General features: G+C 51.8%; 1 protein-coding gene across 1 annotated transcript in view; it reads left to right on the top strand.

Moving 5' to 3' along the window:
* Nucleotides 1-3,844: 3,844 nt before the first annotated feature.
* The window catches only part of LGALS2 (galectin 2), a 30,987-nt gene continuing 17,485 nt past the window's right edge, over nucleotides 3,845-17,346 (top strand). Inside the window, exon 1 of the mRNA XM_088456924.1 lies at nucleotides 3,845-3,886. Within this exon, the coding sequence (XP_088313050.1) occupies nucleotides 3,845-3,886 (42 nt within the window). The remainder of the gene's footprint in view (nucleotides 3,887-17,346) is intronic.

Here is a 17,346-nt window from a genome sequence, read left to right on the forward strand (position 1 = left end):
CCAAATTCCGAGAAGAGTGCTTGCACAGAAAAAAGGAGACGATTGCAGCGACGCGAACCGGCTGGACCTACGCACAAGAAGTCATCCAAGTAATGGGCTATGCTCGTCTCCCCAGACCCCACCGTAACACACCAATGGAGAAAGGAACTGAAACGCTCGAAGAACGCGCAGGAAATCGAACAACTCATCGGAAGACATTTGTCCAGGTAGTAGCCATTCGGCAACCGAAACCCCATGAAGTGAAATGATTCAGGATGCAGGGGCAACAATCTGAAGGCGGACTCAATGTCCACTTTTCCCATGAAAGAACCCGGACCCGCTGCGCGAACTAACGCTAACGCAGATTCGAATGACTGGTACTGTACGCGGCAGACCTCAACATCTATGGCGTCGTTAACTGACGTGCCTGACAGATGTGACAGGTGCTGAATTAAACGGTAACTCCCGGGGTCCTTCTTGGGGACAACACCCACAGGGGAAAGGACCAGATCGGGTATCGGAGGCTGCGGGAAAGGTCCAATCATGCGACCCAGCCCGACCTCCTTCATAACCTTATCCCTTAGCACGTGAGGTAAATCGCAGGCCGAGCGTAAATTCCTAGGGGACCCGGAACTGACAGGCCGTATTATTGGAAGCGAAAATCCCTCTGCAAAACCCTTACTCAAAAAGGCGGCGTCGTCCCGCACAGGATACCAGTCTAACCATTTTGCCATGGCATCCAGACGAATGGGAGTTGACGCTTTACTTCGAAGTCCCGGCCCCTGACCGTTTGGCAGAGGGTGTCGCAGCGGAGGCCTGAGCTCCTCCTGGACCGCGGGAGCAGTCCTTACTGGGGTGTGCCGCGCCGCAGCGGAGGCACTGGTATCGAAAGCGACACCTGTTACCAAGGGTACAATATTCTTTATTGTATGCGTAACACTTCCGCTTGTTTTGCCCTCCACTGGCTGTCCTTGGTGCCGAGGGGGACGAGGGTTGAACTGGCTGCCCAGGGGACTGATCAGCAAGGACGCGTGTAGGCTGTGTCACCTCCATCCACACCTCAACATCTTTACAACCCAATTCCATCACCTTGACCCGATCTTGCTTTCGACGAAACTCTTCGTCGTATTGACGCCACGCCGTACTGCGTGAGGCCTTGAATAGGCCATGTATCAGGTGTAAATATCGTATAACATTAAGGTACTCGGAATGCCTGGTTTTGAGATAGCAAGTTGAGAACACGCAGAACCCAGATAGCCAATTCGTGTAAGACTTAAAGGCCTCCAGACCAATACCCCCTTTTGTCTTTGCGGTCGCAGCAGCTTTCTTCACCGTAGCTGTAAGGGTGAACATATCTACGTAGCGCCCTTTTTTGATCCGCTGCTTAACCCTGGTACGCATACCTCGAGTGACAGCTGTATTAGCGCAGTGTACAACATCCTCCGGACCCGCTCCGCGATCTACGCTGGTACTACTGCTGGAGGACCATTCGCTAGAATGCCTATGACGACGTGAGCGACGTCTACGAGACCTCCTTGCCCTTTTACGCCTAGCCTTATGCGAACTATCGCTTGAAGAGGAGGAGGAAATGGAAGTAGACCCGCAGTCAGATGTACTGTCACACTCACCAGAAGCACTGGCAAGGGCATTGGTAACTCCAGTGCCTGCGTTAGCTCTGACTTCAGCCGTCGCACTTCTGGTCGGGGCTGCGACCACTGCTAACTCCTCCAGACTGTCGTCTGTAAAAGAAGAGACTGAAGCAGCATCGTGCGCATTGTCTGTGTCCGCAGCCTGATTGGGCTGAGGAAGGGAGATGGCAGAGGGAGAGAAAGAAACGGAAGGAGCTGCGGGCACGGGAGCGAGGGAAAGACCGCAAATCCTGCCTAATTGCTGCACCAGCGGGCCAAGCTGTGTCTGCATGGCGGACGCCGCTGACGCAGAAGGGCCTCCCGTGTCAGCGTTTCCGGGCCGCTGGGTCAAAAGCGGTGTCAGTGCACCCACCACAGACACCAGCAGTCCGGCTATGGCACCAGCATCCAGCAAAGGAGCACTCCCTGGTGCCGCAGGCCCTGCAGGCATAGCAGACGCCTGAGCAGCTGCCACCCCCGCAGGCCTGGAGGAGCTGGCTGCTGCAGACATGGGGGACCCCATGTCTGAGTCGCCATAATCAGCATAAACAGAGGGCAGCAGAAGAGGGGGAGGATTAACCTGCCTGTCACTATGCAGGCATTGGCTCCTCCCCCTTCGTCTCCGCCCCCCGCCTGTATTAATGTTGGCCTGCGTGCAAGCCGGCGCCATGACAGGCATCCGGCCTGCACGCTTATGTGACCTTTTCCGCCGCCCTTCCCCCCGGACTTCAGCCGGCTCACTCTGAGCGGCCACTGGGGGAGAAGGGACGAGCGGTGTGACTGCCCGCTGATGTCGGCGGGAACGGCCGGAGCGCGCACCCGCGACTCCCGCGGGCGCTGTAGTACGCCCGGCCGCTTCTGATCCCCGCCGGCCCTGGTCCCCGGCCGCACTAGTACTGGCGACCAGCGGGGAACCAGGGGCAGGCGGAGGCAGCAACAGAGGGGTTTCGCGGCACCGCCGCGGCCGCGCGCCCGGGACCGCAGCGCTTGCTGCTTGTAAGGGGGCCGCTTTACCTGACCCTCCCGAACGCCGGGAGGGCAGGACATGAGAGAGAGGGGGATAAAGCGCGCCGGACCCGACACCGTCTGACAGACGGGCGGGGTACCGAGCGTGCGCGCTGGGGACGGCTCATGTTGCTCCACACAGTCAAGGCAAGGAGGTAGGAGCGCAACTGGAAGGGAAAGAAAAGTTAGATAAGAAAGAGAGTGTAGATATAGGGAAAGTATGGAGAAGAGAGTAGGGAAAGATATAAAGTAGGGAAAGAGAAAGTAGGGATGAATAAAGAACCTTTATTCCAACAGACAGATCTGCTAAGAAAGAACTGTACTTTCCTGGTCGCAGATCAATTCAAAGAGGCAGATTTTACCACAGTAGATTCTCTACACCCTCTCACTAACCCCGCCCCTAACCTAACGTCCTATCGCATCTGCCTACTACTGTCAACAAACATTTTTAACTTTATTAACCCCTCTACCCCGGACTAGAAGTTTATGTGCCGTCGGCTCTATTCCTAACCTCCGTTATATATGTGGCTTCACTTGGGTGCACTAAGATGGATGCCTTCTAACCTGCATCCCGTCAACAGCACAGTAGCCACCAGTGGCGGATTCAGGGAAGGGGGGCACCAAGGCACATGCCCCCCCTGTCTTTTTTGGGCACTTTTTTTAATTTATACCCCCAAGGGAAGCCAAGCAGCTGCTCTCTTTCCAGCACATGACTGGTACGTCCGGGGGAGGGGCACCACGCTGCGCGGTGGTCAGGCAGCACAGCAGCGACAATCAGCGAGAGCCTTTCAGTCACCTGTGAGACAGTATGAGTGAGGATGAGAGGAGGACACTGTGTCTCTGGCCAGCGTCCCCCTCTCATCCTCACTCACACTGAGATTATGTGCGAGCAGCTGAAGTGGCCAAACTCCAGTACGTAGGGGCGCACTTGCAGCACACGGACCGCGGGGAGCTCATCACCTTCCATGGGCCGGCCAGCTGGAGCCCAGCCGCCTGAGTCGGTATGTCAGGGCTCTGCTGCTGCCCTTCCCTACGCGATGCTGCCCCCCAGAGCTGGATTAAGGGGGAGAACTGGGGGTAAGTACCCCTGGCCCCGCTCTCTGTGGTGCCCCCCCACCATAGATTGGATCGCTGTACTGATCCGATCTCCAGCGCGCACACCTCCTTGACAGTAGTGACAGCCGCTGGCTCCACAGAGATGGAGCTCGGCTGTCCGACGGCTCGGCTGTCCAATGGCTTGTGAAGCCTACGGCTCAGTGACTGACAGGTTGCAGGTAAGAAGGAGGTGATATAAAGGGAGGGCACAGCCGAAGCCTGCCCCTAAGAGGGGGTCAAGGATGGCAGCCCATCACAGATGAGACATCGTTCTCTGGGGCATCAGCCTCAGAGCTGGTAATTACAGCTCCCCACTTCCCTTTTCTCTTCCCCCTTGGTCACATCACACCCAGTGCCAGCTCCTAAGGGACTACTCCCCTTCAGGCCCCTCTGCTCTCTCACTTTTACCCTCTCTCCCACCCTCCCGCTGTTTTTCCACTTTTACCCTCTCTCCCACCCTCCCCCTGTTCTCTCACATTTACCCTCTCTCCCACCCTCCCCCTGTCCTCTCACTTTTACCCGCTCTCCCACCCTCCCCATGTTCTCTCACTTTTACCCGCTCTCACACCATCCCCCTTTTCTCTCACTTTTACCCACTCTCCCACCATTCCGCCGTTTTTCCACTTTTACCCTCTCTCCCACCCTCCCCCTGTTCTCTCACTTTTACCAGCTCTCCCACCCTCCCCCTGTTCTCTCACTTTTACCCGCTCTCCCACCCTCCCCCTGTTCTCTCACTTCTACCCACTCTCCCACCCTTCCCCTGTTCTCTCACTTTTACCCGCTCTCTCACCCGCCCACTGTTCTCTCACTTTTACCTGCTCTCCCACCCTCCCCCTGTTCTCTCACTTTTACCCGCTCTCCCACCCTCACCCTGTTTTTCCACTTTTACCCTCTCTCCCACCCTCCCCCAGCTTTTCCACTGTTACCCTCTCTCCCACCATCCCCCTGTTCTCTCACTTTTACCCGCTTTCCCACCCTCTCTGTGCTCTCCCACTTATACCCTCTCTTCCACCCTCCCCCTGTTCTCTCACTTTTACCCTGCTTTACCACCCTCACTGTGCTCTCCCACTTTTACCCTCTCTCCCACCCTCCCCCTGTTCTCTCACTTGTACCCTCTCTCCCACCCTCCCCCTGTTCTCTCACTTTTACCCTGCTTTTCCACCCTCACTGTACTCTCACTTTTACCCGCTTTCCCACCCTCACTGCGCTCTCCCACTTTTACCCTCTCTTCCACCCTCCCCCTGTTCTCTCACTTTTACCTGCTCTCACACCCGCCCACTGTTCTCTCACTTTTACCCGCTCTCCCACCCTCCCCGTTTTTCCACTTTTACCCTCTCTCCTACCCTCCCCCTGTTCTCCCACTTTTATCCTCTCTCCCACCCTCCCCCTGTTCTCTCACTTTTACCCTCTCTCCCACCCTCCCCGTTTTTCCACTTTTACCCTTTCTCCCACCCTCCGCCTGTTCTCTCACTTTTACCCTCTCTTCCACCCTCCCCCTGTTTTTCCACTTTTACCCTCTCTCCCACCCTCCCCCTGTACTCTCACTTTTACCCTCTCTTCCACCCTCCCCCTGTTCTCTCACTTTTACTCTCTCTCCCACCCTCCCCCTGATCTCCCACTTTTACCTTCTCTCCCACCCTCCCCGTTTTTCCACTTTTACTCTCTCTTCCACCCTCCCCCTGTTCTCTCACTTTTACCCGCTATCCCACCCTCCCCCTGTTTTTCCACTTTTACCCTCTCTCCTCCCCTCCCCCTGTTCTCCCACTTTTACCCTCTCTCCCACTCTCCCCCTGTTCTCTCACTTTTACCCTCTCTCCCACCCTCCCCGTTTTTCCACTTTTACTCTCTCTTCCACCCTCCCTGTTCCCTCACTTTTACCTGCTATCCCACCCTCCCCCTGTTTTTCCACTTTTACCCTCTTTGCCACCCTTCCCCTGTTCTCTCACTTTTACCCGCTCTTCCACCCTCCCCCTGTTTTTCCACTTTTACCCGCTCTTCCACCCTCCCCCTGCTCTGCCACTTCTACCTTCTCTACTTTCTCTTCACAGCCGCTGTGAAGAGAAAGTGCTCAGACAGGCAGGAGAGGCTGCAGGAGATCCTACTTCTCTTCAGGTAAAGATACTCCTGCTCTCCCGCTCTCACCCTGTTCTACCACTTTTACCCTGCTCTCCCACCCTCTCCCTGCTCTCCCCCAGCTCTCCCACCCTTCCCCTGCTCTCCCCCAGCTCTCCCACCGTCTCCCTGCTCTCCCACTCTCCCCCTGCTCTCCCCCAGCTCTCCCACCCTCCCCCTGTTCTACCAGTTTTACCCTCTCTTCAACCATCCCCCTGCTCTCCAACTCTATCCCTGCTCTCCCCCTGCTCTCTCACACCCTTCCTCTGTTCTCCCACTTTTACCCTCTCTCCCACTCTCCCCCTGCTCTTCCACTTCTACCTTGCTCTGAACCCCTACCCCTGTGTGTGTGACACCCTGTAGCCCTTACCCCTGTGTGTGTGACACCCTGTGTCTGTGATACACTGTATCCCCTGCCCCTGTGTCTGTGACACCCTGTACTTCCTACCCCTGTGTGTGAAACCCTGTACCCCCTACCCCTGTGTGTGTCACCCTGTACCCCCTACCCCTGTGTGTATCACCCTGTACCCCCTACCCCTGTGTATTTGTCACTCTGTACCTCCTACCCCTGTGTGTGAAACCCTGTACCCCCTACCCCTGTGTGTGTCACCCTGTACCCCCTACCCCTGTGTGTGTGTCACCCTTTACCCCCTACCCTGTTGTGTGTGTCACCCTTTACCCCCTACCCCTGTGTGTGTGACACCCTGTACCCCCTAAACCTGTGTGTGTGACACCCTATACACCATACCCCTGTGTGTTTAAACCTGTACCCCATACCCCTGTGTGTGTGACACAGTGGCGTAACTAGGGCTGGGCGAGCGGGGTGCGTGCCCTGGGCGCCGTTGGACCGGCGCGCAGGGGGGCACCGCCGGCCATGGTACCGGCCCGCCCGCCCTAGTTAGCCAGTGTAGCGCCGACCGCAATGAGTGCGGTCAGCGCTACACATTTACACAGGACCGGCGCTAGGCTTCCAGCGCCGGTCCTGTGCTGCACACCTGAGCCCGCTCCCTCCCCCTGAGCGCTTGCCCAATAGCGCCAGGAGGCGGCCCAGGCTGTGCATAACACACGCATCGCCGCCAGCACTGGCAGCGATGCGTTTGTTAAACAGCAGCCAATGAGAGTCAGATAGACTCTCAATGACTGCTGCAGCACCCACTGCAAGAGCCGGACTTCCGTCCGGCTCCTGCAGTGGGTAATAGGACAGACGTCATGACGTCTGTCCCATAATGCTGAGCGCGCCAGCCCGTGGGACTGTCGGGCGGCGGCGGCGGGAGCGGCGTCGCGGACCGGAGCAGCAGCAGCGTGGATTCAGGTAAGTATATTTTTATATATATATATATTTTTAACGGGGGAGGGGGTGGCTACTACTGGGGGCACCATTATTGGGAGGACCTCTACTGGGGGGGGCTACTACTGGGGGCACTTAATCGGGAAGGGGAACCTCTACTGGGGACTACTACTTGGGGGGGAACTACCACTGGGGGCATTATAAAAGGGGCCTACTACTAGAGGCACTGCACTCGGGGGACCACTACTGGGGGCAATAATAGGAAGGGCCACTACAGGGGGCACTGGATAGGGGGGATCACTACTGGGTGCCTGCATAAGGGGACCACTACTGGGAAAACTGCATGGGGGGGGACTACTGCTGGGGGCACTATATCAAGGGCACTGCATAGGGGAGGGGGGACTACTACTGGGGGCACCATATAAAGGGCACTGCTTATGGGGATACCGCTACTGGGCGCACTGCATTGTGGGGACTGCTACTGGGGGCACTGCATAAGGGGGAACACTACATGGGGCACTGCATTTGGGGGGCCACTACTGGGGCTACTGAGTAAGGGGAACTAATTGGGGGCTGTATAAGGGGGACCACTACTGGGGATAATGTATAAGGGGCACTACTATGGGCCTGCATAAGAGGGACCACAACTGCATACTGGGGGTACTGTATAAGGGGTACTACTGGGGTTAAGGTGCATATGGATAGGAATGTTCAGTGTGAAAATAAAGGGGTGTGTCATGTTGACATGCCCCATTTTTAAGTAACCACGCCCATTTTTTTGCGCACACCGGGGGGGGGGCCTCCTTTTTCAAATTTGCCCTGGGCTCCGAATACCCTAGTTATGCCACTGGTGTGACACCCTGTACCCCCTACCCCTGTGTGAGTGTGACACCCTGTACCCCCTACCCATGAAACCCAGTACCCCCCTACCCCTGTGTGTGTGTCACCCTGTACCCCATACCCCTGTGTGTGTGTCACCCTGTACCCCCTACCCCTGTGTGTGTGACACCCTGTACCCCCTACCCCTGTATGTGTGTCACCCTGTACCCCATACCCCTGTGTGTGTGTCACCCTGTACCCCCTACCCCTGTGTGTGTGACACCCTGTACCCCCTACCCCTGTGTGTGTGTCACCCTGTACCCCCTACCTGTGTGTGTCACCTTGTACCCCCTACCCCCGTGTGTGTGACACCCTGTACCCCCTACCCATGAAACCCAGTACCCCCTACCCCTGTGTGTGTGTCACCCTGTACCCCCTACCCCTGTGTGTGTGACACCCTGTACCCCCTACCCCTGTGTGTGTGTCACCCTGTACCCCCTACCTGTGTGTGTCACCTTGTACCCCCTACCCCCGTGTGTGTGACTCCCTGTACCCCCTACCCTGTGTGTGTGTCACCCTGTACCCCCCTACCCCTGTGTGTGTGTGTGTCACCCTGTACCCCCTCTGTATCTGACCTGGATACCCCCGCAGCTGGCCCCCACTTCTGCCTCTACCAGGCTGGGTCCGAACCCGACAGAGGAGGCAGCTCCGGTGCTGAGGAGAGCTGGGGGTAGCCTGTACCTGGGTCCGCGGGCCTCCCTCACCGACACCCTGCAGCTCACCCCGAGGTGGTTCGAAGCACAGAGCGGTGAGTGCCCGGGAAGCCCTGTACCCCTATCCTTGTGTGTGTGTCACCCTGTACCCCCTACCGCTGTGTGCGACACCCTCTACCTCCCTACCCCTGTATGTCACTCTGTACCCTCTAACCCTGTGTGTGTGTGACACCATGTACCCCCTACCCCTGTGTATGTGTGACACCCTGGACCCCCTACCCCTGTGTGTGTCATCCTGTACCCCCTACCCCTGTGTGTCACCCTGTACACCCTACCTTGTGTGTTTCACCCTGTAACCCCTACCCCTGTGTGTGTGTGTCACCCTGTACCCCCTACCCCTGTGTGTGTGTGTGTGTGTCACCCTGTACCCCCTACCCCTGTGTGTCACCCTGTACCCCCTACCCCTGTGTGTGTGTGTCACCCTGTACCCCCTACCTCTGTGTGTGTGACACCCTGTACCCCCTACCCCTGTGTGTGCCACCCTGTACCCCCTACCCCTGTGTGTGTGTCACCCTGTACCCCCTACCCCTGTGTGTGTGTGCCACCCTGTACCCCCTACCCCTGTGTGTGTGTCACCCTGTACTCCCTACCCCTGTGTGTGTGTGACACCCTGTACCCCCTACCCCTGTGTGTAAAAAATAAAATCCTGCAGCGGAGCTGTCATTCAGGTAGTACACTACTAATGTCCGTGGGACCGGGTAATTAATTTTTTTATTTTGCCAAGTCCCAGGATTTGCCTACTTTGGAGCGAAGAGGACAGATCTACGCACAGGAGGAGGTGAGTATGGAACTTTTTATTAGAGGTACACCTTTGCATTACCTACTGGAGAAGAGGACAGATTGGTTTCAGGGATACATAGGTGAGTATGTGAGATAGTGTGTGCATGTGTGAGTACATGTGTGTGTGCATGTATGTTTTAATAAAATTATACTTTTCTACAGTGTGTGTTGTATGTTTTTTTTAATATTGCTTTTGTTGTGGAACTACAGCTACCAGCATGCTCGTAATGCCCTGCATGCTGGTACTTGTGGTTCTCCAAGTACCAGCATGCGGGGGAGGCTTGCTGGAAAATGTAGTTCCACAGCAAATGCAAATATTTATATTTTCAAATACACCACACTTGACATAATCAACCCAGCACCCACCGCCCAGGGGTGCTGGGGATAGCCCCGGGCTATCAGCCTGGGCCCTCCTCAGGGATCCCCGGCCTGGGCTGACTAGCGGTCAGGGGTGATACTGCGGCTGGGGGTCCCGGTGAAATGGCTCCCCTGGCTGTGGCATCACCCCCCAGCTAGAAGGAGTCCGGTGCTGGTTCTGGGAAATACAGTGGGGCACTATGCATTTTTTTCCCTCAGAGCCCTGTGCTGGTTGCACTAAATACGGGGGACCCCTACGTCATTTGTCCCCCCTATTTAGGCAGCCAGGACATGTTCTGAAAAGCACGGTGCTGGTTGTGCTTAATACAGGGGACCCCTACGTCGTTTGTCCCCTGTATGTAGCACAACCAGCACTGGGGCTCCAAAGCCCAGTGCCGATTGTCTTTTAGGGGGCAGTGTAATAACATTTTAACCCTTCACTGTTTGTTTATTATACATGTACTTCACTTTTTTATTTTCATTCTCTATATGCAGCTGTGGCTGCTCTTAACTATCTCTTTTACACTGCACTTTTCTTACTATGGTGGTGCCCTGGGGCAGCTTAGCTGAGCTAGTTTAGGGGTGTCCTGCGCTCTGGATTTGAACCCTAGTATGTTAGGGACCTACCCTAAAGAGGTTACCTGGATATGGTGGGTAGGGCCCATAACCTTGGCCAAGATTATGCTAAAACCCTCTATTGATTGCAAAATTTTATTGCATTTATATATTATCAATAATTTGGAGTTGTGCACCTGAGATTTGTCTGTTTCTGTGCCTGCAATTAGTCTCATCAGGTAGCACCTCCCATTATATATATTTAGGGTGTGCAGTCCAGGAACCTTTCCTATAAACTCTACCAGGAATCAGGCAACCCTACTGGAAATGTATTTTTAAGTCTTTGCTGAGTTTAACGTAATAACAGATAAAGATACAGGCCCTCATTCAGAGCCATACGCTCTGAGCAGAGTGCACGCTCTGAATGAGGGCCGCCCTCCATAATTATGGAGCGTCCTCCTGGACGCTCGTATAGCTGTGGGTCACCACCCACAGCCTATACGAGCGTGCAGTTTGATGGCCGCGATGATCGTGAGGTTTTCAACCGCATGGCCCGAAGTGATTTTGGTTCTATCAGAGCCAAAATCACTCCCACTGACATCACTAGTGATGTCAGTGGGCCGGCTTCTGACGGTAGGCGATCCCTTGGGAACGCCCCCGGCAGGGAGGCACGCCCCCGGCACGCCCACCAAAGGGGGCGTGCTGTCAATCAACATCGACAGCATGCCCCCTTTGATCAGACACAACGAGCGAAGGAAAGTCCTTCGCTTGTCGCGTCTGGCGCATGCGCACGACGGAGCTCCCTCCGTCGTGCGCATGCTCAGTGCAGACCATCGACCCACTTGCGAGCGGACAGCCGCTCGCGAGTGGGTCTGAATCAGGCCCACAGTTTTTAAGTACAATAGCTGTAAGACAGAGATTGTTCCAATCCTGGACGGAAGAGTGAACAGACCAGATCAGGGCTTTGCACACACAATGTCACCAGTGGCATCAACATAGGGAACACTTCTTCATCAGATATTCACAAAGAGTCCACTCATTGATTTCTACTGGGAGAAGCAGAGGCTACCAGAGGTTTATCCCATAACGCATACCTGATTATGAAAAGAACCCTCTAATACACTATTTATTAGCGTCCATCTGGTACGCATTTATTAGCTTTATTATATCTCAAGGTGACAATTAATGAATCGGTATGTAATACCGACAGACGGGATCCAGGCGGTCAGAAACCAGACGCCTGGATCCTGATAGGATTAACATACCAACACCTGGTGATCGGTATGCTTACCCTCCCCCTCTCCATACCCTAACCCTTCCTTCCTGGTGCCTGAACCTAACATCCCCCCCCCTAGTGCCTAGACCAAATCTCCCCCTCCCTGCACCCTAAACCTAACCCTCCTCCCTTAGTGCCTAACCCTCCCCCTAGTGCCTAACCCTAGCCCCTAAACCTAATCCTTACACCCCCCCAACACCTCGTCTGTATTCTGCCACCGGTCAGGTAAGTGTCTGCATCCCGATCGCCGGGATGCCGAACGCATACCGACAATTACTACTACACTATCAGACGCTTGTTCTTGCCCACTTGTTACATATAGAAAGATAGATAGATAGATAGATAGATAGATAGATAGATAGATAGATAGATAGATAGATAGATAGATAGATAGATACGGTATGTCCAAAATATATTGGTTCAAGTTTGATAGACAGTTTTGATACAGTGTTAAAAACTGTAGGGCTTATTTCCGAAGCTCTAATATTTGCAGTTACAGGGTTTTTTTTTGCTTTTTTCTATTTATTCAGCCCATTATTACTGGTGTTTGGGCCCCCATGCTGCTTCATGAGAGCCCTTATTATTTATCAAGCAGTGCTGCAGTAATTTCCCTGGTGAGCTGCTGGCTTATTGCCTTACGTTTATATGCCATAACTTTTTAGTAAAATCCGGCCCAGCTACAGGGTTGTACAAGGGGGACACCTGAACCAGTGAACCGGACCCCAAGTTTTCTGTTGTCGAGTCTGAATAAAAGCAGTTGCGTATGGGAACGCATCAGCGTACATCTCTGAATTAGGCACTAAATTGGTCTGGCTCCTTAATGGCACATAATGTTGAACACTTTTATGCATTTATAACTATGCTTACTGAAAGCTGCATCTATTATTCAGAAGAAAAGTCAGGGTATTGCAGAGCTGATTTATAATTGCTGACCTTTCATGTCTCCTCTCCGGGAGAAGGCTGGAGAGCAGATGAAGCTGGCCACTTCAGGGGGCAGAGCCGGGCTCTTATGGCATTAAGCGGTTTTGCATCATATACAGTAGCCCCACCCCCTCCATATGGAGCCGTGATGCCCAGCAAATACTGTATATTGCCAACTTCACTATGAAGTGGGAGGGATGTGGGAAATCTGAACACTCTTCTGGGGGTGCAGGGGGCTACCCGAAAATTCAGGAGCGTCCCTCAACTTCTGGGAAAGTAGGTAAGTATGAGTTGATCTGTTTTTAAAAATAAGGACAACATTTGTGTCAAAACAACGTTTACTCTGTCTATTTTATGGGATATCATCTACAACCTCCAGGGTTTGTCAGTTGGACATCAGGGCCGCACCCTCCCATTGTAAACATTAAGAGAAGCATCTGGTACAAATTGTGTACACAACCCACCCTCATCTACAAACACTGTCACACATTACCTTTATATGCTTATCAATGATCAATGAAAAGTATACAAATTAATTAGTAGATATCTCAAATGTCCAATTACAAATGGAAAAGAAAAAAGAAATGAAACAAACTGTTTTAATGGTGACTATGAAGGAATGAAATGTATATCTAAGGTATTGCCTGCTATAATTACACAGCAAGGACATTTCCAGATAACAATGGAATGTACAATATGACAATCCTTATGTGTTGCCTGATGAACAAAGATCAAACATATTAGTGGACTATAAATTCGTATTCCACACATAAGCACTTTGATGTCTGTTCCTTGTATAATGCAGTTTTGTGTTGTTCATTTGTTTTATGTACATACCTCAGCACAAAGAAGTAGCCATTACTAACATGTGAAATACTTTGTCAACACCCAGCCTTCTGCCTTCTAATAGGTCGTACTCAGCTTGGGCCTCAATCAGGGCTGCCTTAACAGCAGTGTGGGCCCTGGGCAAAGCAATGCACTGGGGCCCCTACCCACCCATGATATGGTATGTCCACAGCATGCAATCACTGCCAGCAGCGTCTCCCAAACCAATCACTGCTGCTCTTGCTGCGGACACAGAACCAGGGCTGCCATCAGAAATATTGGTGCCCGGGACTGACAAAATAGCAGGGCCCCTGGGCCCCCCTCTCCCTTTCCCTGCTACCACTAAGTCTCAGGAATCATGACTTACCTTATCGCCTGGAAGAGTGCTCCTTTCTTCTGGCTTCTTCTCCTCCAGGTCTGGCTGGCACTGCTCCTCACGCATCATGGCTCCTCTGACCTCTTCCTTCCAGCATCTTGGTGTGACATCATGAAGTCACACGCGCCGACTCCAAAGAGAGAAAAATAAAGAATTATTGAACATGGGTAAACACAGGATTTTCTGGGGGGAAGGGGTTCTAATATGTATATATATATATATATATATATATATATATATATTGACCAAGAAGGAAAGTGATGGAGAGCTGCGTCAGGTGACCTGGCCTCCACAATCACCCGACCTAAACCCAATTGAGCTGGTTTGGGATGAATTGGACCGCAGAGTGAAGGAGAAGCAGCCAACAAGTGCTCAGCACCTCTGGGAACTCATTCAAGACTGTTGGAAAACCATTTCCGGAGACTACCTCAAGAAGCTGATTGAGAGAATTCCAAGAGCGTGCAAAGCTGTCATCCAAGCAAATGGGGGCTACTTTGAGGAATCTAAAATATAAAACATATTTTGATTTGTTTAACACTTTTTTGTTTATAACATAATGCCATATGTGTTCTTTCATAGTTTTGATATCTTCAGTATTAATCTAATATGTTGAAAATAATTTAAAAAACAAAAATCATTGAATGAGAAGGTGTGTCCAAAATTCTGACTGGTACTATATATATATATTAGGGGTGTGCACCGGCCACTTTTCGTGTTTTGTGTTTTGGTTTTGGATCTGGATCTTTCTTCGTGTTTTGGATCTGGATTGGTTTTGCCAAAACCACCCTTCCGTGTTTTGGGTTCTTGGTTTTGTGTTTTGGATCTGTATTTTTTTTTAAAAAAGCATAAAAACAGCTAAAATCACAGAATTTGTAGGGTTTTCTGCTCCTATGCTATTATTAACCTCAATAACCTTAATTTCCACTAATTTCCAGTCTATTCTGAACACCTCACACCTCACAATAGTGTTTTTATGTCCAAAAGGTTGCACCGAGGTAGCTGGATGACTATGCTAAGCGACACGAGTGGGCGGCACAAACACGTGACCCATCTAGGCGTGAAACTGCAGTGGCAGACAGGATGGCAGTTTGAAAAACTAGGCCCCAAACTGTACATAATGCAAAGAAAAAAAAGAGGTGCAAGATGGAATTGTCCTTGGGCCCTCCCACCCACCCTTATGTTGTATAAACAGGACATGCACACTTTAACAAACCAATCATTTCAGCGCCAGGGTCTGCCACACAACTGTGGCTGAAATGATTGGTTCGTTTGGGCCCCCACAAAACAAGCTGGCAATTAATCTGTCCCTGCACAAACTGGCTCTACGGAGGCAAGATGTCATCCTCATCCTCCTCATCCACCGATTCCTCACCCTCTTCAGTGTGTACATCCTCATCCTCACAGAGTATTAATTCATCCCCGCTGGAATCCACAACCACAGGTCCCTCTGTATGTTCTGGAGGCTGGTCTCCCTGGAAGAGTTGATAATTCATTTTATGAACATCATCTTCTCCACATTTTGTGGAAGCAACCTCCTACGCCTTTCACTGACAAGGTTCCCGGCTGCACTAAACACTCTTTCGGAGTACACACTGGAGGGGGGGCAACTCAGGTAAAATAGAGCCAGTTTGTACAGGGACCTCCAAATTGCTTCTTTTTCCTGCCAATACAGGTACGGACTGTCTGACATGCCTACTTGGATGCTGTCACCGATGTAATCCTTTAACAGACAGACGCACGCTTGTTGCTGCTGCTTTGAGGATGCAAGTGCGGCTACAGCCCACACAATTCACAAAGACAGGAAAAAAAAAAAAGAATATTTTTATTGTTTGTGGAGCGCACTTTGAGGGTTACACCACCCTTTAACAGACAGACGCACGCTTGTCGCTGCTGCTTTGAGGATGCAAGTGCGGCTACAGCCCACACAATTCACAAAGACAGAAAAAAAAGAAGAATATTTTTATTGTTTGTGTAGCACACTTTGAGGGTGTCACCACCCTTTAACAGACAGATGCACGCTTGTCGCTGCTGCTTTGAGGATGCAAGTGCGGCTACATCGCACACAAGTCACAAAGACAGAAAAAAAAAGAAGAATATTTTTATTGTTTGTGTAGCACACTTTGAGGGTGTCACCACCCTTTAACAGACAGACGCACGCTTGTCGCTGCTGCTTTGAGGATGCAAGTGCGGCTACATCGCACACAAGTCACAAAGACAGAAAAAAAAAGAAGAATATTTTTATTGTTTGTGTAGCACACTTTGAGGGTGTCACCACCCTTTAACAGACAGACGCACGCTTGTCGCTGCTGCTTTGAGGATGCAAGTGCGGCTACATCGCACACAAGTCACAAAGACAGAAAAAAAAAGAAGAATATTTTTATTGTTTGTGTAGCACACTTTGAGGGTGTCACCACCCTTTAACAGACAGACGCACGCTTGTCGCTGCTGCTTTGAGGATGCAAGTGCGGCTACATCGCACACAAGTCACAAACACATTAAAAAAATAGTTTTTTATTTTTTGGAGCACTTTGAGAGTTACACCACCCTTTAACAGACAGACGCACGCTTGTCGCTACTACTTTGAGGATGTAGGTGGAATCTAGACGGGATTTGGAACCGGGGACACACTACCTCCATCAATTGTCAAAATCCCACTGCACTAATGGCGGATACCGGACGCACGTCTAACACCAACATAGCAGTCAAGGCCTCAGTTATACGTTTTGCTTCAGGATGACTGCTGTCGTACTTCATCCTCATCGCTAGGGACTGTTGGAGGGTCAATTGTTTAGTAAAAGTAGTGATGTTCCTACTTCCTCTCTGGGATGATGAACAACTCCCAGCAGCAGCAACAGCACTAGGAGGAAGTGGTTCTTGATCTTTCTCTATTTTATTTTTATCGGAGAAAGTTTGGTCCTCCATTTATGTTATATTGATATATACGTGCGGCTAAAGCGCACACAAACACAGAAAATATTTTTTTATTTTTGCTGGAGAGTAGTGCACTTTGTGGGTTACACCACCCTTTAAGAAATGAGCCAGCCAGCTCTTTACTTATGGGACACAGGCGCACGCTTGGCGCTGCTCCTTTGTTGATGCACTTGCAGCCACAGTGTACACAAGTCACAAACACAGAAAATAATTTTTTTTTGGTTTGGACTGGAGTGTACTTTGGGGGTTACAGCACCCTTTAATGGTCAAGCCAGCCGGCCCTTTACTTATGACACAGGCGCACGCTTGGCACTACTTTGTTGATGCACGTGCGGCTACTGCGCACACAATTCACAAACACAGAAAATTATTTTTTTTTTGGTTTGGACTGGAGTGTACTTTGGGGGTTACAGCACCCTTTAACGGTCAAGCCAGCCGGCCCTTTACTTATGACACAGGCGCACGCTTGGCACTACTTTGTTGATGCACGTGCGGCTACTGCGCACACAATTCACAAACACAGAAAATAATTTTTTTTTTGGTTTGGACTGGAGTGTACTTTGGGGGTTACAGCACCCTTTAACGGTCAAGCCAGCCGGCCCTTTACTTATGACACAGGCGCACGC

This window comes from Taudactylus pleione, unplaced genomic scaffold (assembly GCF_031769625.1).
Source record: "Taudactylus pleione unplaced genomic scaffold, aTauple2 ptg000726l, whole genome shotgun sequence".
NCBI lineage: Eukaryota > Metazoa > Chordata > Amphibia > Anura > Myobatrachidae > Taudactylus > Taudactylus pleione.